Source organism: Eucalyptus grandis, chromosome 4, assembly GCF_016545825.1.
Source record: "Eucalyptus grandis isolate ANBG69807.140 chromosome 4, ASM1654582v1, whole genome shotgun sequence".
NCBI classification, from domain to species: Eukaryota; Viridiplantae; Streptophyta; class Magnoliopsida; order Myrtales; family Myrtaceae; genus Eucalyptus; species Eucalyptus grandis.
This window is the reverse complement of record NC_052615.1, coordinates 29663708-29686997: the sequence shown is the minus strand read 5'-3', so window position 1 is coordinate 29686997 and position 23290 is coordinate 29663708. Positions and strand designations below refer to the sequence as shown.

Genomic DNA, 23290 nt, shown 5'->3' with positions numbered 1-23290 from the left:
GTGGTGGGTGACTCCCCTATTATTTTTACTCACTATAACATATTCACAAAGTATACTCTCCCTCATCAAGTGACAAGGTAAGATATAAGGATCGTAAACGGGTCATGTTAGAATAATCTAAATGGGAGCGCAACTTGCCCAGGGGAAAAGGTTATATCCGGCACTGGACTAATGATTTGAGTGATACATCCTAGATCCTTATAATTTAAGTGTGGAATGTCAATAAATTTCACCAATTCACGCTTGAGACGTTACGTTTTAAGAAATAGACAAACATATGAACCAAAAGTGGCCACCCTTTCTTTTGATTTTTATTTTGTTTTCCTCCCAAGATTGCCCATATACAATTTACAGAAGAGTCGACCTATTTTTGTATCATTTGCTTTGAATGCAAATATACTTCTTAAAATTTCAATGGCTATGGATTTCTTTATCATACTTGTCAAATCAACACGCGAATCAGGAATCGAAATTTTGGGAATCCAATCAAACCCTAACATCAAATATACTTCTTAAAATTTCATTTTCTCAACATGTAAGTACTTGAAAAGGTCCAAGATTTTTTTCCCTTCCTTTTAGCCAGAGACAGGATCATTCACACCACATCATATGCTCCACTTCGGGAGATTCAAAGAAATCACGAAAATATCAAGAATTTCTGAGTCTTTAGTCTTAACCCCATGAAGAAGGAAAAATCCTGACGTTTCCCTGAGACGACTTGTTCAAAGTTCTCACGCCATTGCATGTCCAGTGGAGTCCAACCTGGTTGCTTATAGATTAATCCAATTTGACTACAAAAGAAATGCGACCCACGGCAAGTTCAGTGCCAGCTCAAATCTCTTCAATTTCCGAACCACACCAAGAGGTCTTTTCTTCCTTTCATTTTCCCCCCAAAAACCACGACAAAAGATTCAATACTATGACGATTGATGATGAGGTCAAATTGCTGGGCCTGATGAGTTTTGGGTTCATTGGAACTGGACCTGTCCTCTGCATCTGGGACGCCGCCGGCAATGTGCCGATCAGGCCCAATCAACATGAGCGGAGCTTCCAAAAGGGCTTTTAATTTACGTATTCAACTTCAACGACAGAAGCGACGGTGTTAATTGCCGAACTTGGACAACCACCACACCAGACAAGGCCCTAGCCTCTTTGGACGCATCTGCAACAGATGACGCGAGCCAAGGCATCCGGGTATAGGACCCGGAATAGTCAGGAAAATTATTGAATCGGTCCTAAATTATTGTACGGATGCTAATTTAATCTTAATATTTTTAATTTTGTCAATTTAGTTTTAAACTTTCGCATAAAATTCCAATATAATCCTTTTTGTCTAATTTTTACTAGAAACCGCTACAAAGTGGTGTGCCATGTAGGATAGCTAGATATATCAGTGATTTTTTTACGAAAATTAGGTGGAAAAACTACATTGAAATTTCCTACAATGGTTTAGGAATAAATTAACTAAATCGGAAATTATATAATTAAATTGACATTCGTAGAATTGGTTATGGCTAATTGGACAATTTCTGATAATTAAGTTAGAATTTAAAAGAGAATGGGGATGATGAGTGTTCAGATAAGGATCCTCAACAGTCAAACCCGTCACTTGAATGAGCCTCTTTATCTTACGTAGACATCCTTCGTAGCCGGTAGTCGGGTCGTAATTGACAAGCGGCAATACATGGTAACAATTGTTGATGCAAGTGGACAAATGTCCACCGTTATAGAGCAGAATTTTTAGAGGACTTTACTTTCCTAGAGGAGATTTTTGGAACGCTAAAAAAGGCCCTAGACCCTCCTGGGGTTGGCAAAGTATACTAATTGGGAAGAGATGTTATTGAACCGGAGATCAAATGGGAGGTAGGCGATGGGAAAAACATCAAGAATAAAGAGGATAGGTGGTTGCTATCTGGGAAAGTTGGAGGTCCTACAAATCAAAGTGATCCCCACTTTGTAGCGGACTTGATTAATTAGAGATCCAGGAATGGAACTTACAATTACTTAATGAGACTTTTGGAGATAGTATTGTACAAGAAATATTAGCTACTCCCCTAAGCCTAAACCCTAGGCCAGACAAACTACTTTGGACAGCGAACAGTTTAGGCTTGTACAAAGTAAAAAGTGGCTATAACAAACTTTGCACCCAAGGGACAACTCAAATAGAGCATTCGGCATCAACTTCTTATCAGAATCCCAAACGATTGTGGACTGAGATTTGGAAACTACAAACCTATCCCAAAATCAGATTCCTATTGTGGAGTGTTTGCAACAATGTTCTTCCTACCAAAGAGAACCTTTACAGGAGGAATATGATACCTGACTCGTTATGTCCTTTATGCGGCCATGCTCCAGAATCAATCAAACATTTTTTATTTTTTTATGTGCCTGGACAAAGGAGATAGGGTTAGATCCCAAACTTGAAGTCGATACCTCCCTAACAAGTATTACTCGAATCGACAAAAAGGTATGTAAAATTCTTACCTCGAAAGCCACCCCTCCATCCAAGGCTCTGTTTGTAGGAGTCTTCTGGCAAATTTGGAAGTCGAGAAATGCCTTCATCTTTCAAGGATGCAAACCTCGTCCAAAACAACTCATGGAAGAAGCTAATCATATACACCCAATTGTTCGCAAGATGGAATACCAACATGGTTCGATCAAACTCAGCGATCCGTCCTCCAACAAAAAGCTGGAACCCACCGCTTCTAAGATCTCTGAAACTGAACGTTGACGGCTCATGGTGTAGCTCCACGATGGAAGGATCGGTTGCGGGGATCTATAGAAATGAAGATGGAACACTCATAGATGGGTTCGCAAAGCAAATCCGAGCCCCCTCTGCGTTTGTAGCTGAAACCCTAGCAATTAGAGAAGCTCTCTCGTGGATAAATTTGAGGCGTGAGTTGAGTTGTGCACAAGTACACCAAAGTCAAAGTCTTCTGCACGTGGAGATAGCTTCAAACAACTTAGATGCTGTGAATTGTGTCATGGGCCAAATGGAAATCCCTTGGACTTCTATGTCCATCATCCAGGATTGTGGTCTTCTATTGGCCCAACTAGGAGTAGGAATTAAACTAAAATATGAGCCTAGAGAAGCAATTCGTGTTGCGAATTGGGTAGCCAAGGCCAACCGAGCTGGAACCCTACCATCCAACTGGGTTGCTTATCCCCCTCATTCCCTTTGGTTAATTTTAAGTCTCGAATTTGGTACTGGTTGTAATTCATCTTTGAGTTAGTAATCTAAAGTTATTTTTGACCCAAAAAAAAACTTGCCATTCTGATAATATGTGATGCTTCACAATGATCAAATGAGAAAAGTACTAAAAAAGTCATAAATATATTGTATTGGTATTAATTCGGTATTAAACTTTTAATTAGACCAATTTAATCCTAAACATTTTCACATTTATACCAATTCAATAAATCTGGCCAATTTAGGCAACAATTTATTAATGTGAATGTTGACCGTCCTACATGGTATGTCCAACACTATTGTAGAAAATTTTAATAAAATTTTAATATTTTTAGAATATTTTTAAAAATATATTTTTTCCCTCTTCTTTGCTTTGACTTTTTGCCAATGGCTATCGTTGGCCACTGGACATAGCCATGGCTAGTGAGGGCTGGCCTCGCCTGGGTCACTCTCGCCGGCTGCAAGCAATGATTGGCCTCAATGGGCCACCCCTGGGCAAGGGTGAGCGTTGACCGTCCACGCACGGCAAGGTGAGGCCCTCTCGCCAAATCTGGCGAGGCTAACCATCACCTAGGCCAGAGCGTCCTTGCCGCGTCTCGCTTGAGTGAGGGCTAGCCTCACCAATGCTTGCCTGGGTGAGGGCGAGGCCTAGTGAGCCTTGCTTATGTGACAATGAGGCCCAACCAACCTCGCCCTTGCCTAGGGGAGGCCCGATGAGGTCGACCATTTGCTATGATTGGTGAGGGCGAGGCTAGCCCTCGCTAGCCATGGATGTGGTTGGTGGCCAGGACCATCACTGGCCACCGTAAAAAAGAAAAAGCAAAGAAGAGGGAGAGGGGAAAATAAGGAAAAAAAGAGAGGAAAAGATTATTTTAAAAATGCAAAAAAATCCAAAAAAATATTAGAATATTGTTTAAAATGTCCACATTAACGCTAACCATGTTATGTAAAACCACCGGCATTCACGTTAGTAATTTCCGGCTTAAATTGGCCAAATGGTCTGAATTGATACCAACGTAAAAAAGTTAAGATTAAATTGGTCAAATAAAAATGTTTAAGACTGAATTAATATTATTGCAATAAATTTAAGACTTTTATAGTACTTTTCCTGAGGTCAAATCATTTCATGGACTAGTATATAATTGGCTATTTTTGTTAGTCGAGGCAACATTCTGGTTGCCAATTAGATGCGATTTAAGGGTTGCCCTACCTAAATTCTAGATTGTTGAGTATGTCCGATATGTTGACAGCTTGCTCCAACAAGTGAACCTATTTTCTTGATACATACGATCTTTCAACACATCAATAAAAAATACCATCGTCACCCGGAGATTGGATTTCTTGATCAAGAAATTTATGCATGTCGATTCAGATGGGAATCCACAACCGGCTATTTCATTCAAGCACCGGAAATGCTGTCCGGATTTTTTTTTGGTTTTTCCGGTGGAATACAATGTACAAAGATTGAAATTTGGATGTATTGTCATGGGAGATTCATATACAAACAATTTGTGTCGCTTAGGTTACATCGGTTACACAACCTTGAAATTATCATGGACCATCTTCAAGTCATCTAAAGGTAAAGACATCGTGGGTCGCTGAGTTGCAAAATTCGAGGGAATACAGAGTCACCTAAACACATTCATATACAAAGATATCTCTGCAATCCCTAAGATTCTTTATTTAACATCTCCCATAATTCTAGCCGTTTGCAAAGAAACCGATTGGAGTTTGGACAACAGACTTGAGAATGGCGTGGGACAGACGGCCTTCGTAAAAGCGTCCGCAGTTTGATCGGCAAAAGAGAAATGGACAAGATCAAGGGTAAAATTTCCTTAAAAAGTCCTATATTTATTACGCTCATCAATTTGGCCAATATAACCTTAAATCTATTGCATATTTTGATAATTAAGTACTGAATCTTTCAATATGACTAATATTAATCATAAATCTTTTAATAATTTATTAATGTGGTCCATATGGTCAATTTTAATTTTAAAATTGATAACATGAACACCGCCATTCTACGTGGTTTGTTTTGAAATTTTAATTTTTTGAATTTTTTATTGGTTATTTTTTTCTATATATATATATATATATATATATATATATATATATATATATTGTTTTTATTGTTAAGACCGACAAGGGGCCATTGATGACATTTGCTAGCCACTAGGGTAGGGCTATGACCGGTGAGGGCAGCAATTGATAGTGGTCCTCACTCATGGGCCCTCACCCGGTGCCCCACGAGAGTCACCCGGTCTTGGCAGTGGCTAGTAGCCCTAGCTCTATAATTAAATAGAGCTTTTACATAATTAAAAAAAAAAAAACGCAAAGGTTTTTTGCTGCACAAAGATGAAGAACAGAGTACGGAAATTTATATACAGAGCCAAGCACGCCAGAATATAGACATGGACATTCTAATTGCAAGGTTAGGTGCTCTTGCAGCAAGTCAACCATGATCATTATTGCACAACTTTTCTCTCCCCCGTGGGGATTGACTGACCCTTGGCATGGACTCATCTTCAAACGGGGGACCTTCTAGATCTAGTTGAACGAGTCCATACGTGAAAGTTTGAAGGTCATAAATTAAGGGGGGAAAAGAACAAATCATTAAAGATGTTCGAAAATGACATCAACTCTTCTAAATAAAAATTCGAAAATCATGGGGACACGAAAAGATAAGCATAAAACCTTTCATTTTCCATAAATTGAACATAGGGAGGGAAAATAGAACTAGAAGCTATGAGGCAAAAGACAAAAATTCTGATAATTTATCTTTCTCTTTTTTCTTCACTGGCATTATTTATGTGGACACAATTCCAAAGGAGATCCCATGAACCTGTCAACGACCTCGACGTAGTCCAAAGTTTCAATCGCTTGCCAATTTAAATTGAGTCCATTTCCTTTCCTTGTTCCATACGCCAGTTTCTCTTTCCACCTTTCGTCCGTTTTGTTCGACTCTTCTTGTCAGCATTATTGTCTGGTTTAAATTTGCCAAAAAGAAAAAGCGACCAGTGGCTTTTATAGGTCCATCCACCTTCCTCTTTGATTATTTCCTCACTTTCCTCTTATTCCTCTTCCTATAATCCGTGCTTCTTCATTTCCCGGGTCTGATTCATTCCTCTCTATCTCCCTCTTTTTTAGTGTTATCTTTGACTTTCTTTAGAGTCCCTGCAAATTTCCAGGTCACTCCTCTGTACACAACAGAAATGAAGGTGAGAGTTGGGACCTTCCCTTTTGTTGATTCAGTCTGATGGTCTGATCATGATGAGTTTCATAGAAGATACATGTGTTTTGATTATATGATTTACCTCCACTCCTTACAAGTTTTGAAAGTGTTTCTTTTCCAGAATCGGTTCAGCTTATTGTCTTTTGACTTTTACAGGATTTTGTTGCTGTTCTTGTTTGCGTACTAATGATCTTTTTGTTCTTGTGCAGAAGGTGGTCCTGAAAGTGGAGGTGCACGACGACAAAGCAAAGCAGAAGGCCATGAAAGCAGTTTCTGGCCTTTCTGGTAATAACAAGACTTCCTTCTCTTTTTGGTTCATGGGGAATATGCAGTTAGATTACTAACTTCATATAAGAAAGTAGTCGTAATTGGCTCAGATAGTGATGAAGCCATTGATCACTAGAACTAGCTCAAACACTTTCTTAATTCCTTTGATGGGTCATAAGAGAATTCATTCAATGTCTTTTGGTCTCTCAGACAGGCCTGTAACGCTATTGGTCCATTTTTTTTTATCTTTGTGGAATCACCAGGAATTGATTCTATTGCCATGGACTTGAAAGAGAAAAAAATGACAGTCATTGGGACTGTTGACCCAGTCGAGGTGGTGAGCAAGCTGAAGAAGAAATGGTACACCGAGATTCTAACGGTCGGGCCGGCCAAGGAACCTGAGAAGAAGAAGGAAGAGCCGAAAAAGGAAGAGCCCAAGAAGGAGGAAGGCAAGAAGGAGGACGACAAGAAGAAGAAGGAAGAGCAGCAGATTGCAGAGCTTGTCAAGGCCTACGAAGCCTATAATCCACACCTCACCAGATATTACCACGCGGTCAGCATGGAAGAGAACCCCAATGCTTGTGTCATATGTTGAAATTAAAAATCTGAAGTTTCTTTGAGGCTTGAGAAAGCAAATAGTGGGATTGTGATGTTAATAAGTCATGGTTTTGGTTGATGTTCCTGATTGTCCAAGCCTCCAAGACGTACCTGAGAGCCAGGGCTTCTTTTTGTAAAGTTCATGCTTCATAGGGGTCCATTTGTCATCTTGGCTTTCGCAGTTTTCACTGTTGATGAGAATATGTATAGATATATAGAGAAGTAATAAAGCATTGAAGGCAGGGAGAGGAAATGAATGTACATATTTTTCTGGGCATCTCTTGAATAACCCATGTGCTTCTCTGCCTCCATTTTTGGTTATCAACTGCCTTGAACTGCTTTCACTTGGATTTGAGCATCATGCCCTTAAGACAATGATCAGGGGCATCAGCCCATAGGGATTTGATCACTCGGCTTTCGGGTATGCTCAGACTAACGACTACGTGCGCAGAAACTCTTCGGGTTTGACAAAGCTGCATATTTAAAGATTACTAGAAGCGGACAGACATCCGTGAGCAGCTCATTGAAATGATCTCTTTCTCTAGCACTTGCCCTTAGCTGGGTCAGTCAATGTACTGAACATTGGCCACGGTTAGCTTCTTGGATTGTATAACAAATGCGTGATAATGTGTTTACTCATATTTGCACCGCACTGTTTTATACGGCAGTAGGCCAATCACGATTAGTCAACTCGCTTGAATGAAGTCGTATTCCTTTTTCCTACTTCTTGGTGTGTATTTGTAGACCGACAAACTCTGATGATGCCAAGGATGGTTCTTTTCCTTCACCCCCGATGTCCAAGGACGGATCACCATTAGCTGGCATTTGAAAATTCTACTTGAACCAACCGGATCAACTAGACCTCATTGTTTAATTTTTAATGGCTGCCTGCATCTAAGTCTCACTCAGAGTTTGTCCAAAGGTTTTCTATGGAATAAAGTCTGTAATACCCTTCAACCTTAGTCATATAAGGCAATGTGATGTTTGAATTGAAAAAAGAGAAAAAGAAAGTAGAGTCCGGAGAAGAGAAAATCTCCCAAAATTCCACTATCTTCTTTTAAATGTTCTTCTAAACATTTCTCCTTTAGACCTGGTGATATTTAAAGGTTAGAATAAAAAAGTTAATATGATAAGATGAGCTAGTTTAATAATTATGCTCTTTTCTCAATATCTTATGAATCAGAATGTTTTTTCGAGATCAGAAAATCTTAAAGTGGAGATTCATGATATTCGAAAACTAAAGAGCTGTTCCATTTAATGGTTTGAAGCAATGCCTCGAGTGTCGGGAAAGTATACCTGTTACGCTACATTAATTTTCCTCTTAATCACTGCTGCGCCAAGGATAATTTACACATGTCCACATCCCAAGTCCCAGCCGACGCTGTCAGCCTCCTGCCAATATCATTTTTTTTATCTATCTACAACCAGTGGTTCTGGTTGGTCGCCATTGACAGTTAATTAACGAAACGAAACCATGTCCCGGTTTAATTTATGCTTTGCCGGACAACATGATGAAAAGAAGACGACAATAGTCAATGGTCTTATCCTTGCCTTGGAGATTAACATTCCCTCGAAGGACAGTGACGGCAAATATTACCCATGAGCCAGGGCGGAGCCGAACGATGACCGAGTCCGGCAGAAGCTTCCGTCGTTTGCTCAGTTACAGATCAAGTTCCGAAGTAGGGTGGTGAAAAAAGAACTGGAAATGAAGTTGAAGATTTTACGATTCAACATGTTTGAAAGTTTTAACGATTTTGGACTATGACTTCCAGACTCGGGCGAGTCAAAGTCGCAGTTAAAATTCAAATCTTGACTAAGCACGGTCAGAATCAAAAGCCTTAGCAGCCGCGAATCGGTATGTTGCTGTGGGAAAGTTTGTCAAAATGTACTACCGTCACAAAACTACCAATTTGGCTACTTCCCTAAAAAATCCCAAACTTTATGTTTAGTTCTTATTCTATCCCAAATATTTTTATCTCTGAAAAAGCTTCAAACTTTGGATCTAATTTCAAATCTACCTCAAATTTTTTTGTCTTAAAAAAAAAAAAAACCTAAAACTTTAGGTTTAGTCCCAAATCTGCATGAAATTTTCTTTTGTAATACCCCAAACTTTAGATTCAATCGCAAATCTACCACAATTTTTTTTTTTTGTAGAAAAGAAAATTATCAATTTTTACTCTAGTCCTAAATTTGGTCCTATCTTTGTCCAAAAGTCGTGGATAGTCATCCTAATTTTTGTATCCTAGAATGGTTTTATTTTGAAAATAAATTTCCATGTGACCTTACTGAATTGTATTTATTATAGAGGTGGAAATTAGGGTAGGTTTGACAATAAATTAAAAGTTGGTTATTTTTTTTTAGACAAAACAAAATTTGGGTTATATTTAGGATTGTACCTAAAGTTTATGGTTTTTTCTAAGACAAAAGAAAAAGTTCAAGGTAGATTTAGGATTGAACCTAAAGTTTGGAGTTTTATCTGAGACAAAAAAAAATTGAGATAGATTTGGGACTAGACTTGAAGTTTTGGATTTTTAGAGAATTGGCCTAATTCTTGGCACATTGGCTGCTTTTGATAGTCTAGATTTGAATCTGAATTTGATCTCCAATAGTTCTTTGGATTGGATAAACTTGGATATGTTTGAATAAAGAAATTTGGAAGAGGGAGTGGAATAAAGTTAAATTGAAAAAGAAAAAAATTATTAAAGAAAACTTAACAGAATGAGAATTGACTATCACTAATCAATCACAAATCTTTCCAAACCAAACCGGCCTACAAATATCTTCTATAAAAAAAATTTTGGTCAAATTCGAAAGTTTGAAGTAGGATAGCCCATGTGTAGAAGAATCTTCTTCGGCAAATTTGGCGCCTTCTGTAAAATCCACGTTCGTCGTCCCAATGTTAGTTTCTCTCTTGTAAATAGAACTGACATTTGGCCAACATTAGTGTAACAATATATTGGCGACTGCAAAACCATACTTGATAGAGTAGATACAAAAGGTGACAAGTGGTTGATCACTAGGGGTGCGTTTGGCTGGCACCTATTTCTGTTCCCAGGAACATAAATTTCTGTTTTTTTTGTTCTTTTGTTCCTTAAAACAAAAAGGAACAAAAATAAGAAACAAAAATTCTTGTTTCTTATTTCTGAAACATATTTGAGGAACAAAAAAGAAACAAAATGGTGTTCTCCTGCTGCGACCCTCTCCTCCTGCAAGCGTCTCCACCGTCGTCTTCTCCGGCGCCTCCCACTCTCCGGCGCCGACAGCCGCCTCTGTCTCGAGACCATCCGGCTTCTCCACCGTCGTCCTCTCCAGCACCGACAGCCGTTGCAAGCGTCTCCACCTGTGAGCGGGTGACGTAGCTGGGTCGCGGGTCGCTAGGCGGCGACGGCGGCTGCGGTGCGGGGCTCGGCCGTGGGGTCTCGAGCGGCGGACGTCTACGAGCAGAGCGGCGAGGACGGCCGGTCGAGTCGTGGGCCGGCGCGGGGTCGACGATCGAGCGGATCTCGAAGTCGTGGGTCACGGCGCGGTGAGATCTGATGCGGCGGTGGCGAACGAAGGCTCGAGACCGCGATGTGTCGATCGGGCGTGAGGCGGAGGGGCGGTCGCCGTGCGGTGGCGGCGAGGAGGCGTCAAAGCGCGGTCGCCGATGCGGTGGAGGGAGACAACGGTGTGGCTCTAGGTCACCGTCGGCACGGCGCGGCGAGGCCGACCTCGCGCTTGGGGTGGGCAAGCTCGATCTCGCCTAGATCCGGTGAGGCCGAGCTTGCCTAGCGGCCGCGAGCCTCGCCGTGGCCGGGCGAGGCCGTCGGCCCTCGTCGGCCGGTCGCGGCCATGGCCGAGCCGGCGGCCTGCGACCGGCCAAAAGAAGGAAAAGGAAAAAGGAAAAAGAAAAAAAGGAAAAATAAATAAGAAAAATAAGAAAGAAAATAAAAATAAAAATAAAAATATTAAAAAAAATAAAAGAAATAAAAAAATTATACAAACTTACCAAACGTGTTTCTATTCTTTTTATATTTCTTAAACGGATTTACCAAACATGTTTTTTTTTTAAAAATTGTTCCTTGGAAAACACTTTTTTTTTTATTTTAAATAATTTTTAAACGTAAACGTTACAAACGCATCCTAGGTCACCATCTGAGCAAATTAACATGCATTGAATGTGGAGGAAATCGGGTGGACGCTAATGTAGAGAGGAATCACATATCGCATAGCATCAACTTATGGCCCGTAAGATATATTTTTTTTGAATTAAAAAAAAAGTCGAGTCATAAGCATCAATTCTTTTGTTTTGTTTTGTTTTTTTTTTTTTTGAAGCAAAAGGCTCCAATCTGCTCTCATTAAGCTATATAGGCTCATAAATCACCTGGCTCCATTTGGTGGGGGTTCAACATTCCTATTTTTTCTGGGTTTCGACTCTTACGCTCCGCAAAGAGGCGAGTCTTTGAGTGTTAAAGTAGGATTAGAGTAACCAAAAAAAAAAAAAGCTATAGGCTCCGTTTGGTAACATTCCTATTTTTTCTATTTTCTTTGTTTTTTTTTTTGTTTATCGGAACAAAAAAAGAACGTAAATCTATTTAAACGTTTTTTCAATTTCTCATAATAGAAAAGTAACCATGGAATAGATCTAGAATAGAAACATGAAGTAAAAAAAAAAAAAAAAAAAACTTCTTGTTCCTAAAAATAATTTCTAGAAATAAATCATTTTTATATTTTTTTTTTTCTTCTTCTTCCTCACTTTTACTCGCCATTCACTACCCCCACCGCTACTAGTCACTAGCTGCTTGTGTTGCTCATTGGTTGTCCGCTCGGCACCACCGGTCGCCAAACACCATCGGATGCAGGCCACTTTGCCGCTGCTGCCATTGTTGACTAGAGGAGGAGCGAGAAGAAGAAGAGAGGGAAAAAAAAAAAAAAAAAAAAAAAAAAATTAAAAGAAATTCTATGTTATAATAAAATTTATGGATCGTACTAAACGCATTCTATTTTTTTCTATTCCAAAAATAGTTACCAAACTCATTATTTTACTCAAAATTGTTCCAATAAATAGAAATTAAAAAAAAAGACTATTTTTGAAAAGAAATTGTTTCTCAAAACAAAAATGTTACCAAATAAATCCATAGTATCAACACTTTACTCATTTGTAGATCATTTCAGGCCGCAATCCTTAGATCTAGATTTTTCCATTTCACTCTTTTAATCAAATTAAATTGTTTAATTTTCATTTCTTTAATAAAATTGAACTTTTTCTTTATTTATTCATAGTCTTGTTTTGAAGTGTACCGAACACTTGAAAGGATCAAATATGTCCACATTAACTATACAGGGGATTTATTATCTCATTTTATCTGGTCCAATCCCAGTCCTTGTCTTGACAACCAAACACAATCTATAGAATTAGTCTCAAAAGGCCAAACCCCGAGGGATTAGCCTTTTTCTATTGGGATCTGACTTGTGCTGTGATCAATCAATATGCCCAGGTTGCCGTAATGGAATACAATGTGACATTATCGGCTTTACACTGACGGGATTTGTCTACCAGTTCCATAACTAATTTTGGATTGTTTAAGATGAGCAGCTAAATTCAATTCAAACATCAATATTCAACTCTTGGATGGCGGCTACATAAGAAGGAAGAAAATCAGATTGCTTATCATATTTGACTAGAAAGATGGGATGACATTGAATCCTTACCTACTGTATTAATTTAGTATCCTCACAAAGATTGGTCTCAGTTTTCTCATCTTTGGTAGTTGCAGCTTCCAGAAAGTGAACAAAGGGGTAGATAAACAAAGTTTAATGCGTCATTACCTTGAATAACAAGAGCAGCCTTGAAAGCCAGAGTACTTTTTCGTCACGTTGCTTCTGTATCCTTCTCTTTCCTTTTTTCAGCTAACATCTATCGAGAAGGGAAGACAACATCTAACAAAGCACAAACTCATTTGAGAGAAACACAAGGATAAGCTGAGAAAGGCCACAGGGAATACCAAACTGTGTGACGCACAAGAACTCAGACATCCTTTTCCAGAAAACAACAGAACAGTCTACATATTGTCGAAAAAGTGAATCCTGATGGGTTCCTGCGTATACCCTATTGGGCAACTTGGGGCTATCTTAGGGATGATACAGAAAGGAAAGAATTAAAATACCATGCCTGATGAAAAAATGAAATGAAAGAATGAACAAATTAGGGTGCAGAAAAATTAGGATGCATTCTGCACCGCACCCAGTTACAAGGTACTAGTCCTGACCTACTTTTAAGCTTTTCTATTTTTTTCTTTTTCCTACCAAAAGAATGTTTGATCCTGTCTACTAAGCACATAAGGAATCCAAACTCCGTATTTTACATTTGGACAAATTTTGCATTTAATGGGAAAAATGCAATAATTTTTTCACGTTTGTAGAATCACGCGATTGTCAATTTCAAGTTCTGGCTCGAACCAGTGGTGATTGAGGGATGGGCGAGTGAGGGGACATACTGCAGGGCGACCTCAACACATCGTCCATTCTTCGAAACGAGAGTCTGAGCCTTAGGTCGCTCTGCCAGCACTTCTCCTTTCTGTTCAGCTTATCGCCATTCCTCTGCACAAACTTTTGGATTCGTGCTAAAGCGACCTTCATGGTCTCCTCATTCATGTTGGCAATGCAAATTCTGAACCATCCTGGCTCTGAGCAGTGAAAGGAAGAACCCGGTGAGACATTGAGATTGACATCGTTAATTATGACCCGCCACAGGGCCGTCTCTGCCTCTACTGTGCTCTCCCTCAGGAACCCCTTCAAATCCATCCATAAGAAGAGACCCGCATTGCTGTTCAAGCACTTGATGCCTACTTGACGAAGTCCATCAGTGAAATCCTTATGCCTCGTGGCTAACCTCCCCACACTCTCTAACAGGAATTTTTCGATGAACTGATCATCCGATAACATGGATGCAATTAGGTACTGAGTTTGGGAGGATACTAGACCGAAGCTGGACATCTTCCGGCTGCACTCCACCACGGCATCATTGTATGAATACACAATCCCAACCCTGAAGCCGGGGAAACCCATATCCTTGGAGAGGCTATAAATTATATGCACCAGGTCACGATTGTATTCTTGATCTTCCTCGATTATCTCTGCGATGCTTATGAAATCGGGCTGACGAAAGACTGTAGCAGCATATATCTCATCGCAAACTAGGTGGATGTTCTTCTCGTTAATGAAGCTCATGGCTTCTCTCAACGTGTCTCGGTCTAGGATGGTCCCTAGTGGGTTTGATGGATTGGTTATGAGCAACCCTTTTACGTTGATGTTGGCCTCAACAGCTTTTGCGTATGCTTCTTCCAAAGCCTTCCTGGTGACCTTGAAATTGTTAGAGCTGTGACAGACCACGGGGAGAAGTCGCACTCCTGTTCTCCAACACAAATCTCGATCAAATCTGCAAAAAGATCATTTTGTTTTATTTTTTTTTCAATTAATTTGAGAAGAAACAAGTTGTCATTCATAAAAATAGAAGATCTGTTTCACCATTCATGTTCGAACTCAGCCATGAAAACTCTTCTTTGTTCTTCTTGGAGAAACACAAGTCATGTGAAACTTTTAAGTCTTTATCCCAAAAGCTTGTTAACAGAGATGCCCATACTGAGTATTAAACATGCCCAACACTCTCTAGCGTGTGAAAACTGAACCTCATTTGGCGCTTTCATTCTTCAAATTCACCGAATCACTCACCATTGCATTTTTGGACAGGTTAGATTAACTTTGAGATGAACAAAAAATCATAATCAGTCTTAAGAAGACCCTCAAAAAGCAGTTAAATTAAGCATGTTTTCTTTTTTTTTTTTTTTGCCGGAGTCGAGATAGCTAAAGGCCCCAATCTGTCCCCTGGAAGATGTATCCAAGAACTATATCGAAGAAAAGGACTTTCACTGTTCAGGGAAGAGTGGCCTCTAAAAATGGCCTCATCTGTTTTGTCGGGGCACTGTATAAATTTCTCCCAAAATGGTACCCGATTTTAATTATTGTTAAGGAGCCAGAGGTGACAATTCACAGGAAAAAGGCAACTTGCCCTGTGTCTTGATTCAGCTCCCAACCTCTCATTGACTGAAACAAGTGCGGGCCATATTGACCAATAATGCTTGCTGGTCGGCGACCTTGCAAAACTATTATGGATACTGTGAGAGAGATGGAGCGAAGCAAAACAGCTGGAAAATGATCTAACTTATGATTTTGGGGTTGCCGACATCTGTCTTCAACGATGAACACGGATTAAATTTGGTGAAAAATTCCCGTGGAACAGTCACATCGCAAGCATAATGAGGCAAACCAATTATTTTCTTGTTAACAAGATCATTTTTGTGTTATGATTAATAAGAAAACCGATAACTCTCATATGGATAATATAGTTTTTTTTCCCAGTGGTAGGCAAGCATTATTTTAATTGTTCCCATGCCTAAGTTGGAAGGTGCCACTGTCTAGTCGAATGTGAGTAGTTGAAGCGCACCGAAATCCCATCAGTTTTGCATTTATCATATTAACTAAGCCCGTGATGTATTAGCCTGGAAAGCAGAAAGATGATGAGAGATCTTACCCTGGATAATAAGGGGTTGGCACCAAGAACGCATCACCAGGATCAGCCAGGCAGAATGTGATCAGCTCGTGAGCTCCTGTGGCTCCCCCGCTCATGACAATCCGGTCGGGATCAAACCTGATCTTGTCCCCTCTCACTCTCCCCATGAACTTCGCCACAGCCTGCAAAAGATCACGGCTTTAAAATTCTATCCGTCGTCAAGCTCTCATGTTTCTTTCACACATCGATTATGGCGTAATGCACAGATTTGGGTACTGAAAAAGAGGGCGAGAGAAGTTGAATTTGATTCACCCAGACATACGTTTCTGAACTCGGGCAAGCCATGATAGTCTTGAAAGATGGCAATGTCCCTGAACTTGTCCACTCCTTCCTTAGTGCAGATGGAGGCTTCTGGGTTGTTCTCGAGCCATTTTTGAACCAAATTGAAACAGAGCTGGATATGGCAGATAAAAAGAAAGTTCACTTTCTGAGCTTTCGGCACAAGACCCATACGTCGGAAAAGAGGAACTACGACCATGTTCTTTTCTTTCTCGTGTTCTTTTTTTTATTCCTTTTCTTTTACCTGATGTTCTGCAAGACCCATTTGGATGACTCCACTGGGATTCTGCGTAGGATGAAACGGGTCACTGTCGTACGCCTTCCACCCATCGAAATAGGGAGAGTTCTCGGCATGGCCGTCGTTGGTTGCTTTTTGAGACAACAGTGGCTTTCCATTGCTTGAAACGTAACTCATCGTCTTCAAAGAACAAAAGGCTTGTCGGGTTTTTAACTTGGTAACTTATAATCTAGCAAGAAAGATGGACAAAGCTGGAAGGAAAAGTTGGCCGGAAAAGATTAGGAGATTGTTGCAGAGACGAGCAAGAGAGAAAGTTGAGTGATCCATGACCGGAAGAGTTTCATATATATAGTCATAGACCCACGCCGATTTACACGCGCGAGCTTCTTTCAACACGGCCTTGGCCCTTGGACCAGGTTCAATGAAAAACCAGTGGCATGTTTATTAAGTGGATCACTGTTAAAATATGATCCATTCTGTGAAAACTCTAGAACTCACTATACTACTCATGCTTAATGGAGAAGGAGCAAAGTCGGCAGCAACAAGTTAAAGAAGACTCTCAAACGCTGAAGAATTTTCTGGTACGTGGGCAGCAAAAAGCAAAAGAAAAGTCAAGAATAACGGCTGAAGGAGAACAACCTAGAGAAGTCTCGTGCATGGAAAATTTGTGCATGGAAATCTTGGAAGAAAGGTCAACAAAAGTGGCTGGGAGTTGCAAAGAATAGAAAAATAGAGAATAATGGAGAAGCAACTACAAGAATCGGGAGAAGCCGCAACAAGCAGGGACAAAGAACCAAGCTGCAATTTTATATTATTTCTTGTACTAATGTCGGTGGAGAATGGCGGTGACACGCCTATAAATAGGGGTTGGGTGTGTGTTTTAAGTTGTGTAGAAAAACCACACACACACACTCCTTCTTTGTAATAAAACCTTTCATAATAAAAGCTCCTTGTTTCTTTTTACTCATTCTCCCTTTGCCATTGTAGTCCTTTTTTTATTCACACATAACACTTGCACACACACACACGCTTCCGCACAAACACCAACAATCACGAACTGCACGAGTGCTGTTTTCCAACATTCATCGTGGGCGGCTTAGTTATGAAGATTTTGTCAAGCAGTCGTCCGAGGAAACGAGGAAATCAATGGAGAAAACTCTACAGTTTTTATGCATCGCGTGTTATTGTATAACGCGTAATCGGTGCTTTGAGAATTAGGTTATAACATTGTGCGTTAGGTTACAAAATAGCATGAGGACGCCTGTCAACATGATATCCACAATAATTACCTATTTCCTTCGTCCCGACGATAGACCTAAGGGTTTGTTTACTTCCTAAAATTGGATATTATCAAGAAAAAATTTATTTCAGAGATGACCTATATTTTGGATAGACCTTTTAGGTGAGCAAGCAATTAATTTCCAACTGCTGTCATCGAAAAATTTAAGAAGTACTTTCTGACAAACAAATCCTCCTCTTAACTCAGAATCCCAAAATTGATGACCTCAATGAACGATCTTGAGACCTCGGTGCTCACTAGGGGTGAGCATAGTCTGGGTTGGGCCGGTCCACCCTCTAACTCTAGGACCAATTCACACAGTACTAATTCTTAATTTTTGGGACCAAGAACCGATCCTATTGAGTTTGGGACCGAGGACCAGACCGACTTAGTGGGCTCGGTTTGGTTTCAGGGTCAACTTGAGACCAACTGATAATTTTTTATTTCATTTTTGATACTCTTACCACCGCCCGCAGCAGTAGCGCTAGCTTTGCGCTCTCACCCTCATTCGGTAGGGGGGTGTTCGAATCCTAGCGCTGTCGTTAGGGATTCAGGTTTACCTCGTTGACTGCCAGCTGTACGGGGTTTTAGGGTCATAAAAAAAAAATACTCATTGAAAAAGTGATTAAGGAGTAGATCGACCTAATGTGTTCGGTCCAGTTCCAAGGTTAACCTGAGACCAACTAATAATTTTTTATTTTATTTATTGTACTCCTTGAAAGGGCAACCGAGGACTGGATTGACCCAATGGGTTTGATGACAAGCAAGGTCAGCTAAAAAAGGTAAGCGGTGAAGGTCAAGTGGGGTGAGCGATGAACAAAATAAGCATCAAGTGTCAAGCTTGGAGCAAGCCAAGTGAGCATCGAGCGACGAGCAGCATGAGCGGCATGAGTGACTCAAAACGAGCGAGCCGAGTGTTGAATGGTGAGCAAAGAAGTTGTTTATCTCGATTTTGGCAAATTGAATACTAAGAAGACAAATAAGACAAAAGAGAATGAATACAAGAGGAGGATGCTATAAGGAGTTGTTTATGCCCTTTTAGACGCCGTCTTCTCAAAAATATTTTCCTCCTTTGTAAATCATGACCGTTAAACGCCGTAAAAGACGTTAAAATATAAGTTATTAAAGAATAATGTAAAATTACTTAAACTACTCACTAAATAGTTGTTTAATGTTGTTGATGCCGTTTATTTTAAGGTTTTATCTATATTAAAAAAATTATAAATATTATATCATATATATACTAACTAGGCCTAGTCCGGGTTGGATCGACCTTGAACTCCTAGGACCAAGAATCAACCCGCATAGTGCTGGTTCAGGAATCTTAGGACCAAGGACCGACCCAATCTCCTTGAGAATTGGACCAAGACCGAAAAATTGTTTTTTAATTAATTTATTTTTAAGCAATAAAAGATAATAAAAAATGAGAAAGTTATTTTCAATAGTTGAGGCGTTGCCTTACAAGTGGACCCTTCTGAAAAAAAAAAAAAAATATTGTCACCATTTTCCATTTTCCTTGGTGAGGGGATCTTCGGATGATTATAGGGAAAATTACCTAATCAGTTCTAAAGTTATTGCACGGGTGTCAATTCAACGTTGAACTTGTCAAGTTTGTCAATTTAAGCATAAACATTTGCATGGAATTTTAAATGTAGTTATTCTGACCAACTTTCGCGTGAAATGGTAACGTGATGATCTAGTTATCGCCGGTCGTCTTATATGGCATGTTGCCATGTCAACTATTTCCGCAAAATTGGCCAAAAGAATTACATGGGGAATTTTGTGCCAAAATCTATAAATGAAAAAAAAAAAAATTAAAAAATCGAGTATTGAATTGACATATTACATTAGGTTTAGAACTAATTAGACAATTTCCTTGATGCTTATATATAATGCGTCAATTATATGAATAACTTATTATCACATAGTTTTTGTGTTGAGTGTTTTTGCTAACACTAAAGATGCATGTTTGGAGTAGGGATCCTTTTCATATGGCGAAATCCGAAATTATCCAGTGCCAGAAAATTATCGTTTGGTGATCGTATCAAATTTGGCTTCCCCAATTCCTTTACTCGGAGGGAACAAATCGGCACATTGTTCTTATGTACCACGGTGCACTTGGTCGGAGATTCTCGTGTTCGAACAGAAACAGCTGATTCATATGCGCCGCGCTTTCGGCAGAAAAAGGCAACGATCATGGTTGAAATCTGTGTGGAAAAAAAGATTGACTGAATGTTTCACCGCCCTTCCCAGAACTTAAAGCAAACTATATTTTGTCCTTATGTCTTTGGGATCATGGCAATTTGTATTCTTCTTTTTTATACGAGAATATAGAAAAACCTGAAACTTTACCGTCCTTAATTTTTAAATAGTGTAACCAAATCCTAAAACGTGAGATTTGAGATGCGAGATTATAGAGCGAGTAGTGAATCGCTACGCCTGAGGTTGTAGCTACAAGCACCTCCATATGGTTGCTCCACCTAGGAAGGCTTTGAGGTGGTTGACGAGCTTGGTCTTGAAAAATTCCACATCAAGTTGGCATAACCCAAAAAGATTAAAAAAAAAAAAAAATCTAGACGATTTGAAATCAAAAGAATCCTAGATCGGCGTCTTGTGGCATCGTCATGTCCATTTTAGCAAAATCCATACTCAAGGATGACGGGGATCTCTTTGAGAAGTATAATGACTATTTTAAATATAAAAAAAAAAGTGAATGGTATATTTTAAATTTTGGATAAGAATATAGTAATCTTTTGTGATATTATCTCTTTCAAGAACGACGAAGAGCATTTGCTTCCTTCAACGCGTCTATCAATTGGAATTCATCTAGGACCCAAGTGCAAACCCGCCTCCCTTTTTTTCTTTTTTGGGGTGGAGCGCCCACCTTCTTTAATAATTAGTAGTTAGCATAGCAAGTTTTAGGGATTTAAGTAGATTTGACGAATGTATATCAATGTTTTTGCACTTGCACACATGGAATGTGTGCATGAAATCAAAGTGAACATAAATAAAACGATGGCAGACCAGGAATACAAAAGTCCATCCGCTTCATCATCTCGTGTTGTAACCGGCGGAATCGTAGATTTCTAGTATAGTAGCAATGGCAGAGGATTTCTTCGACCCAACAAACCTAGCTTGTACGAAGGAGGTAAAACTTTGGACCATGCGAAAGGCCACAAACACGACAAAGGTCCTAAACATTGATTTTCTAGGTCAACTCTCATCTGGTGGTCGGATCATTCTTTGTCTCCCTTTGACCGGTTGAGTTCCATTCTTTAAGTTACGATTTTCCTCAAAGTCAGGCGTAGAAGGAGGACTCGTGCTAAAAATCGTGTGCAATCTTGTCTTTCCTTAACTCTCTTTACTTATATATGTTGCCATATTACAGGTTATTATAAAAGTTTGTTTGATCACATAACAGATTTTGAACAGAAATCTGGTGTTTCACAAATCTGATTTTGTTTCTTATCCAGACTTTAATTACAATTTATTTTTATTCCGTGATTATTTGTTAAGATTTCTTTTAAACACCTATTCACCCCCCTTTAGATGATCTTAGTAGTATTATCAAGAGTCACCGCCGACACCATTAGCAATGATAATGTTCTTGCCTTTATGGGAAAAAAAAAAATCGATTAGGCTTCGTCAGTGACCTCATGGAGGTCATCACCGGCCAAGTTATGAGAAGTGATGAGTAAATGTGCATTTGGTAACGTTTTTGTTAAAAAATTGTTCTAGGGAATAGAAATAGAAAACTATTTCTGTTCCTTAGAACAATTTTTAAACAGAAAAACGCGTTTGGTAATGTACAAAATTTATATTTTTGGAATAGAAAAAGAACTGAAACACGTTTGGTAAACTTGTATAAGTTTTTTTGTTTCTTTTAATTTTTTAATATTTAATATTTATTTTTTATTTTTTATTTTTCTTCCTTTTGGCCGGCGGCCTTGCCCAGCCATGACGATGCTCCGGCGAGATCGCTGGCCCTCGACGGCCGATCATCGTCCATGGCCGAGGCCAATGACCGGCCAAAGGAAAAGAAGAAGAAAATTAAAAGAAGGAACAAATAGGCGAGAGAAAAATTGTTTCTCAAAAGTGTTTCCGGGAACAAGAAACAAGTTTTTCTTATTTCTTGTTTCTATTCCAAATTTTTTCCTTAGATTATAAACAAGTCCCGGGAACAAAAACGTAAACAAACAAATTTCTATTCTTTTATTGTTCCCCCACAGAAATTGTGTTCATGACCAGAAAGAAAGAACACAAACAAACAGCCACTAAATAACTTTTCGGTGGATTGTTTAACGTACGCTGAACTAATTAAAGAGATGGATCATTATAGGTTATTTTAAGAGAAAATAATGTATTTTACTAGTGAAGGGGTATATAACCAAGAAAAAAATGCATGTTTAAAGCTTACTACTAGTGGACAAACATTTGTGAACAACTCGTTGAAGTGATCTCTTTCCCTTGCACTTGCACTTAGCTGGTCAGTCAATGTACTGAACATTGGCCACGGTTAGCTTCTTGGATTGCATAACAAATGCACGATTTGCTCGTATTTGCATGTACTGTTCTAAACGGTAGTAGATCAATCACGATTAGTCAACTCTCTTGAATGAAGTCGGATTCCTTTTTCCTACTTCTGGGTGTATATTTGTAGACCCTCCGGAATATATGGCCGTGGTCTGTCCGCACACCAATCTAATCTCCATTAGTCTTTCTTTTGATCACCTGATGGAATCAGAGCCTTTTTGTACATTATCATCAGTTCGATGTTATAGTTCTATGCCAATGAAGCGATGATGCATCGGTTGCGTAGAGATACACGCCAATGCGACTGCACCCCCTCCACAACTTTATTCGTTGAGATGTGTCATCCAAGCACTATAAAAAAAAACTAGCAACCCTGGCTGCTCTGATGGTGCTAAGGACAATTCACCTTTAGTTGACATTCGAAAATTCTACTTGGTCCAATTGGATCGATTAGACCTCGTTGTTTAAATTTAATGGGTGCTTGTGCTAGATCTCACACAGAATTTTCCCAAAGGTTTTCAAACCCTCTATGAAAAAAGTTTGTATTACCCTTCAACCTCAGTCATATAAGGCATTGTGATGTTTGAATAAATAAATAAATAAAGTAGAGTCAGGAGAAGAGAAAATCTCCCGAAATTTCACTACCTTCTTCTAAATGTTCTTCTAAACACTTCCTCTTTCGACCTCGATATTTGAAGGTTAGAGTAAAAAATTCGATATGATAAGATGAACTAGTTTGGTAAATATGCTCTCATCTTGATATCCTATAGACCATAATGATTTTTCGAGATCAGAGAACCTCAAAGTGGAGATTAATGATATTCGGAGACTAAATAGTAGCCCCATTTAATGGTTCGAAGCAATGCCTTGAGCGTCGGGAAAGTATAACCATCTCAAATATACATTAATTTTCCTCTTTATCACTGTTGTGCCAAGGATAATTTGCACATGTCCACATCCCAAGTCCCAGCTCCTGTCAACATCATTTTTTCCTTTCCGCAGCCAGTGGTTCTAATTGGTGGGCACTGACAGCTAAGAAACGAAACGAAACCATGTCCCAGTTT

General features: G+C 39.4%; 2 protein-coding genes across 3 annotated transcripts; one reads left to right on the top strand and one right to left on the bottom strand.

Annotated features, from left to right (window-relative positions):
* The first annotated feature begins 6097 nt into the window (after nucleotides 1-6097).
* On the top strand, nucleotides 6098-7569 carry LOC104441719 (heavy metal-associated isoprenylated plant protein 39-like). 2 transcript variants are annotated; one of them, XM_010054917.3, is made up of 3 exons: nucleotides 6098-6411; nucleotides 6638-6710; nucleotides 6956-7569. In XM_010054917.3, exons 1-3 carry the CDS (start codon nucleotides 6406-6408, stop codon nucleotides 7285-7287), a joined length of 411 nt encoding a protein of 136 aa, XP_010053219.2. In that variant the 5' UTR covers nucleotides 6098-6405; the 3' UTR covers nucleotides 7288-7569. The 2 variants fall into 2 exon arrangements, with proteins under 2 accessions (XP_010053219.2, XP_010053218.2); XM_010054916.3 differs by having other exon boundaries at nucleotides 6103-6411; nucleotides 6635-6710.
* Nucleotides 7570-13452: 5883 nt separating this feature from the next.
* On the bottom strand, nucleotides 13453-16826 carry LOC104441718 (1-aminocyclopropane-1-carboxylate synthase). The gene is made up of 4 exons (XM_010054915.3): nucleotides 16421-16826; nucleotides 16160-16291; nucleotides 15859-16019; nucleotides 13453-14706 (listed from the first exon to the last, which is right to left on the bottom strand). Exons 1-4 carry the CDS (start codon nucleotides 16589-16591, stop codon nucleotides 13710-13712), a joined length of 1461 nt encoding a protein of 486 aa, XP_010053217.2. The 5' UTR covers nucleotides 16592-16826; the 3' UTR covers nucleotides 13453-13709.
* Nucleotides 16827-23290: the final 6464 nt, after the last annotated feature.

What these genes read in the sequence shown, in the direction of transcription:
- LOC104441719 (XM_010054916.3), top strand. An exon ending in AGCAGTTTCTGGCCTTTCTG is followed by an intron (nt 6,711 to 6,955) that starts GTAATAACAAGA and finishes TGGAATCACCAG; the next exon opens with GAATTGATTCTATTGCCATG.
- LOC104441718 (XM_010054915.3), bottom strand. Translation starts at nt 16,591, where the DNA reads ATGAGTTACGTTTCAAGCAATGGAAAGCCACTGTTGTCTCAAAAAGCA. An exon ending in GCTTGCCCGAGTTCAGAAAC is followed by an intron (nt 16,020 to 16,159) that starts GTATGTCTGGGT and finishes GATCTTTTGCAG; the next exon opens with GCTGTGGCGAAGTTCATGGG. An exon ending in CCAACCCCTTATTATCCAGG is followed by an intron (nt 14,707 to 15,858) that starts GTAAGATCTCTC and finishes ATCTTTTTGCAG; the next exon opens with ATTTGATCGAGATTTGTGTT.